The sequence below is a fragment of the Salvia hispanica genome, chromosome 1 (assembly GCF_023119035.1).
Source record: "Salvia hispanica cultivar TCC Black 2014 chromosome 1, UniMelb_Shisp_WGS_1.0, whole genome shotgun sequence".
Taxonomy (NCBI): Eukaryota; Viridiplantae; Streptophyta; class Magnoliopsida; order Lamiales; family Lamiaceae; genus Salvia; species Salvia hispanica.
Window position 1 is genome coordinate 42,948,854 of NC_062965.1, and position 6,908 is coordinate 42,955,761.

Here is a 6,908-nt window from a genome sequence, read left to right on the forward strand (position 1 = left end):
CAAAATAACTACATTTACAACTCAAGCAAAGGAGAGGAAATGATGTGGATCTTGAATTTAGCTTATGAATAATAGATTAGACAATTGTTCTCATTGCTAAACAAAATATATTGCTTTTGAACTTAGTAAGATTGCATTTTTTCTTAATGAATTATATGAATCTTTTTTTTTCTATTCCTACTAAAGTATAAATGAATTTTCAGATAGTTTAAAGTGTTCTAGTGATAGCAGATTATATGGAGTATTTTCATTTCTTGGGAATTAATTGCATGATCATCATCTATTTTTAGAGTAAGATTTTGAATGTAACATGTGTATAACCACTTAGTTTCTTATGAGAGGAAAATCAACTGTTATCATTGTTTATAGGTTGTTTGATGAGATTATTGAATTATTGCAGTATACCTTGTTAGTAAAATTGTTCAAGTTGCAAGTGGGGAGAAGAAAAGAAGGTTTAGCCTGTAGATTTCTTATATCATTGCTAATACTTGTCAATGAACTAAACATTCTAGTAGTTGAATCAAACCTATTGGAATCAATGAACTTGTCAACGAACTAAACATTCTAGTGGTTGAATCAAACATATTGGAATACTTGTTAATAACTATATTAAGAGAAAAGTTTAAAGGATCAAACCTATTGGAATGCTTTCACAAATTTGAAACTTTTGTAGTGGAATCTAGAATGACGCCCTCAATCTCATTTAGAAGTAGGAACAGTATCCCAAATCTCATTTAGAAATTTCATCGAACACGTTGAGTGCATTCTGATTGGTGATTGCAATCTGCAATCAATTCTTCGCCAGAATTCTGCAATTACAAGGCTTCTTCCTCGTCTTCTTCAGAAACCAAAAATGGCACAACAAAATGAAAGAAATATTGAGCTTCTAGCAATTCACCTACTTTATCTTGTGCGTGTATTTTTTGGGGCATTGTTCTTGCTTGTCTTCAACACGCAGAAAGAAGAAGAAATTTTTGTTTGATTATATGGGCTAAAAATCATTGAAGAAGATTGATAAATGATAATCGTAGGTTAGTTGTAGGTTGGTTGCAGTGATATAAATCTGGAAAATGCAATTTGAATTTTTAAATAAAGTTTCCATTTTTTTTATCTTTATGGTTTTTTCCAACTAGGATATGACGTGGAATATATTTAAATAATTGATATATGATGTGTCATTTTATAACGGAATAGTTAACGGTGCCGTTAAATAAGGATCGGAATATATCAAATATAAAAGTACAGGGACTTAGTAAAACGAAAAAATTGTATAAGGACCTAATGAAATAAATAATCAAAGTACAAGGACCTATGGATGTGTTTTGCCTTATAAATACACAAAGAATAACTATGGCAGACAAATAAAATAGAAAAATATGAATATATTATTTTTAATATAAGAAAACCTCAACGAACTCTATATAATGAATTAATTATTTATAGTAAAAATCTGACTTGGAATCTGAAACGGCCAGCGGTAAAATAGGCTTTCCTAGTTTAAGGCAATATCATTATTTTGGTGTAAATCTTCTTTATTGAGATCAATTAATATTAGCATATCCCACATAAATAGGTACACAAACATACAGCTATAATTTTATATTTGGCATAATTTATTTCCTTCAGTTTTCATCTCCATTATATATATGTCAAATCGGTTCCGATAACTGCCGAGTTCCGCCGCTTCAAAAACCACTCTTCCTCGCCAAGGTTTTCACTCCGAAATTGCAGGTGAAATTTTCTCCTCCTGCATGTTTATGCATATCTTTGATTATTGTATGTATATGAATTGGTGTTTGTGTGCATACATAATCTAAGACTGTCTTCTTAGTTATACATAGCAATTAGCATTAGAATTGTGTGTGTGTTGGCTGCATAATGGAATTCGTTCCGCCGCCAAGAGGCGTTGGGGATCCCAGCGCAATTATTGATAGGTTGCAGGAGTGGAAAGTAATAGGCGATAGTGTGGTTAAGGGTTTAGTCGATTGCTTCTCGGACATTGAATCTCGGGAGGAGAATTTGAGATCGCTTAGCGAGTCGTTTGAGATACAGATGGCGGAGAAGAAGAGAGAATTGGATTGTTTAAACGAAGGGAAAATGGAGGCGTTGAAGTTGAGGGAGGAGGAGTTGAGGTCGCTTGGCAAGTCGTTTGAGATGCAGATGGCGGAGAAGAAGAGAGAGTTGAATTGTTTGCACGAAGGGAAAATGGAGGCGTTGAAGTTGAGGGAGGAGGAGATGAGGTCGCTTAGTGAGTCGTTTGAGAAGCAGATAGCCGAGAAGAAGAGAGAATTGAATTGTTTACACGAAGGCAAAATGGAGGCATTGAAGTTGAGGGAGGAGGAGTTGAGGTCGCGTAGCGTGTTGTTTGAGATGCAGATGGCGGACAAGAATTGTTTACACGAAGGGAAAATGGAGGCGTTGAAGTTGAGGGAGGAAGAGCTGAGGTCTCTTAGCAAGTCGTTTGAGATGCAGATGGCGGAGAAGAAGAGAGAATTGGACTGTTTGCATGAAGGAAAAAGGAAGGCGTTGAAGTTGAGGGAGGAGGAGCTGAGGTTGAGGGAGCAGAAGTTGGATGACCAGCTGGGGTTGGTTAATGTGCATATCCAGCAATTGGAGGCGTCGCAGGCTGAGGTGGATGGTCTGCGGGTGAAGGAGTGCGAGAGGTTGAAGGAGATTGACAAGAGGGAAAGAGAATTGGAGAAACGATTAGGGGAGTTTGAGAAGAGGGAGAAGGAATTTGATGCGTTCTGTGATGGGAAATCGAGAGATCTGGCTTTGAAAGAGGAGATTTTGGGGAAGGAGAAAGCAGAGTTGGTTGAGGAGGTTAGGTTAGCAAATGAGAAACAGAAGTTGGAGTATGAGTTTATTGAGAGGTCGCAGGCTGAGGTTGATGGTCAGCGGGCGAAGGAGTGTGAGAGGTTGAAGGAGATTGACAAGAGGGAAAGAGACCTCGAGAGGCAATTAGGGGAATTTGAGAAGAGGGAGAAGGAATTTGATGCATTCTGTGATGTGAAATTGGGAGATCTGGCTTTGAAAGAGGAGATTTTGGAGAAGGAGAAGGCGGAGTTGGTTAAGGAGGTTAGGTTAGCAAATGAGAAAATTAATGAGAAGCAGAAGCTGGGGTATGCGCTTATCGAGAGGTTGGAGTTAGGAGTGAAAATGCTAGGTGACATGAAGATGATTATGGCTGAGAAGTTTAAGGAGCTTGAGTCAAGGGAAGAGGCGGGCCATGAATCTCTCACTGCGAGTTTGAATGAAGCTGAGCTAATTCGAGAATCATTGGAGAAAAGGTTCAAAGAGCTTGAGAGCATTGAGAAAGAGCTTAATTTGTCTCAAGAAGATGATAAAACAAAAAAGCTGGAGTTGGGAAAGGGACAACTTGGTTATGTGAGGACGAACGAGGCTGAGTTGAGAAGAGAAAAATCAACTGAGCAGCAGAAGTCGAAGCTTCAAAATAAGCCTGAAGAAAAGAAGCAAGAACATGAATTGCAGCAAGTGAATTTGGTTTCTTGTAAAAAGGAACATGTCGATAAAGAGCTCGATTCTGCGGAAAAGAGTTTGAGTTGTATAAGAGAATCCACCACACAATCTTGTGCAAAGGAAAATCTTGCATTAAGCAAGCTAGATCAGCCCCATCAACAATCTGTAGGGACTGATGCTGGGCTAGTTGCAGATAAAGAGCAACATGTTTGCAAGCCGAGAGAAGTAGACTTGAAGGAAAAGCTAAATGGTGTTCATTTTAAAGAACAAGGATCAAAAGAAAAAATGGTAATTGATGTTTGTTTAACTACTAAACAAAATGAACAAGTAGACTCAAAACTTGCACTGCAGAAGAACCATTTAGTAGCATTGATTAGGTTTCCAGAGAAAGACTTGGAATTAATGGGTCATAACTGTTATAAAATCCTATCAATATCTTCTGATCCAGCAAAACTAGTTATAGAAGCACTGCAAGGGTTTGAGGAAATCCGTTTGGGGACGCTTGATATGGAGAGGAGAGCCACAATTCTTTTGTTAGATCAATTAGCCAAACTGTCACCTAAGATTCAGCCTTGTGTTAAACAAGCAGCAACTAAACTTGCTAGTTTATGGAAGTCGGAAACAAGTATTTGGGCTGAACGTCCGACAGAGGCATTAGCATTCTTGCATCTCTTGGCAGTATATGGTATATCCTCTTCTTTTGACAGAAGTGAGCTATTAAGATTTCTGAAGTTGGCTGAAAAACATAAACATACTCCTAACTTGTGTCGCACCTTGGGTCTCGCCGATAGAGTTCCTGGTATTTTCTCTTCTCCTTTCTTGTGCACATCTCTACATAACTATGACCAGTATATGCACTTGAAATGTTTTCTCTCTTTCGTTTATTTCCAATATTTCATCTTTTACTATAACACCTTTTGCACAATGTGAATAACTCTGTCATCCTTACATACTAAGTATAGTGACTAAAACATCATTTAGATGAAAAGTATACAAAATAAATGAACATTTTATATGGTGAAAGATGACTTGAACTTATATAAATGACAGATGATATTGCACCAAGTTTTGGTGCTTTTAGTCCAACCATGTGTCATGGAGCAACAAAGTATAGAGGGCATTCAAAAGGAGGGGGGAGGTCTTATGGAATATGTGGGAGGTGAAAGAGATGGAGCAATGGTTTGTCAAGAAATAGCAAGTAGAAGATAGGTAGAAGTAAAACATACTACTACATAGCTAGCACAACTAGAAGGAACCACAATGACCAATATTAATCGTGGATGACTATATTGTAGATGGGGAATGTGACATTGATGAAGGTTTTTTGTGGAGATCAAAACAAAAAATTAAAAACACCCCTGATAGGATAAAAAACATGTATATTAGATAGGCACATCGATTCCACGTGAGTGTTGATTAGCATATAAATGGCACCCTTTACTTTAAGGATCATGATTTTGGATTAAGTTAGGGCTCCGCAACTGATATGCTTATCAATTTTGTCCGGTCTATTTGATCTGGATGCCTTGCGGAAATGGTGCCTAGATGGATTTCCATCGAAGATGTGGGCCAAGGGGCGACAAATAGATGGTGGGTCTAGCTTTGGGTTTGCCACATGTTGTGGGACACTGGAGTCCGTAACAGTTGAACTCCCTTAATGGTCAATGACCGCGTTTTTACAACCGGTTCCTTTGACTCCGTGGGCTACTACTATGAGTTCTCAAACATATATGACGGGTTCAGGCCACTACTTTGAGGCATTGGGCCTCTCAACAAGAGCATCAATGTTATAGACCAAATAAGAGAACTCGTCTTAAAAGATTAGTCTATCAAGAGAGAAAGCTCATTTGGTCTATAAACACCATACTAGTAGCTTTACACAACCAATGTGGGAGAAGTTCATAACAAACTATGACTTCTAAGTAGGTTTTGAGTGCATTTTAAAACATAGTAATTCTAGCCATGTTTCATGATCTGGATTCGGACTAACCTTGTTGGACTTGCCCATTTAGTCCCGTTACTAATTAATTTTATTAATAAATAATTTCCCTTGCTGTATTGAGTTGAATCTCTATGGATACTCATGATTCTACGTATGTATTTGTAGTTTGTGTTCCTGGTACATAGTAAGATATCTTCTTGCATTAGCATATCATTTCATTTGCTGAAGAGCATTTCTTTCTTGTATCAGGTTATATCAAGGTATTAATGAATGAGAAGCACTTTCTTCTTGCAAGCACATACATTTATGAATATCAGCTTCAGGACATGTTTTCACAGTCAGAGATCCTCAATTATTATGCATCACATTGCAAGAAGTCAGCAAATGCACTATGTAGAAGGGAACATAACTCTTCTGCAGCACAGGTTACTACTCACTAAACCTTTTCTCGTCGCTATAAATAGATAGTTGATGACTCATAGATTATCATGCATTTGATATCAGGAGAAGGCGAATGCAGCTGAGATTGCTGCTCTGCGTCTTGGAATTGAACATATTGTCAAGTATGGGCTTGAATCTGACTACTCCCCAATCACCTTCACAGCAAGAATAAAGCAATTAGAAGCATATCAAGCTGGCTTGAGACGGAGGATTCCATCACCCTCGGCTAATATTGAAAAACATGGGAGATGCAATGGATCCCAGGAGACGAGTAAGTGGGCACGACGAAAACGTTGCCGGGAAGCCAACAAATCTGTTGCCTTCTCAAATCCTCAAATGACGCCTAACCGTGGTTCGAATAATTGCTCTTCCGCTGACTGGAGACAGCCTCCTCAACATCAGTCAAGCCAAATGAAAACATGTCATGCTGCTCCTGCATATCCTTGGGATTTTGTAAACTTGGATCCGTTCCCCCAGTCAGACGGTCCTCGCAAAAGACCTCGGGCGAATACCTGGGTGAGAGAGGGTGGCTCACATATAGGGAAGGTTGCTAACCAATGTTAATACCTGATGGAAAATTAGCATTGTCTATTTTTGTTGATGGGTGAGTTTACTACCTCATTCCATCAATCCTTTTAACTTGATGTTGTAAATTAGTTGGGCAAAAGTGGGTGGCGACATCTCTAATCTTACTAGGATGACTTTTCTGGCATTAGCAACCACTATGCGATGTATGTTTTTGTTTCAAACTTTTATTTAAGAGATGTTGGCGCTTATATTCACAATTTGAAGGTATTATGTTTTTTTGTTTTTTACCAAATTTTGATGCTATTCTGGTTTTTCCACGCACTTTGAAAGATGATCACCTTTCTTTTTTTGGTCACTTGCCAATTTTGGAAATAACTTCCTCTTTCATTAAAACATTTTACTACCCTTTTCCTCTTTATTTTATTCCATCAAACAATACTTCCTAAAATTCTGTGCCACTCAAGAATCGCAAGACTAGTGGCCATCTTGAATGGGACGAATGGAGTATTAATGTCAT

At 38.1% G+C, this 6,908-nt stretch overlaps 1 protein-coding gene across 1 annotated transcript; it reads left to right on the top strand.

Annotated features, from left to right (window-relative positions):
• The first annotated feature begins 1,768 nt into the window (after positions 1-1,768).
• Positions 1,769-6,648, top strand: LOC125200829 (trichohyalin-like). Its single transcript, XM_048098615.1, has 3 exons — positions 1,769-4,279; positions 5,672-5,847; positions 5,927-6,648. The coding sequence occupies exons 1-3, from the start codon at positions 1,879-1,881 to the stop codon at positions 6,425-6,427; spliced, it is 3,078 nt and encodes a 1,025-aa protein (XP_047954572.1). The 5' UTR covers positions 1,769-1,878; the 3' UTR covers positions 6,428-6,648.
• The last annotated feature ends 260 nt before the right edge of the window (positions 6,649-6,908 follow it).

Excerpts from the sequence above, each read along its gene's own strand:
- LOC125200829 (XM_048098615.1), top strand. The coding sequence starts at position 1,879 with ATGGAATTCGTTCCGCCGCCAAGAGGCGTTGGGGATCCCAGCGCAATT. Across the intron at positions 4,280-5,671 it reads TCTCGCCGATAGAGTTCCTG|GTTATATCAAGGTATTAATG; the intron begins GTATTTTCTCTT and ends TTCTTGTATCAG. Across the intron at positions 5,848-5,926 it reads ATAACTCTTCTGCAGCACAG|GAGAAGGCGAATGCAGCTGA; the intron begins GTTACTACTCAC and ends ATTTGATATCAG.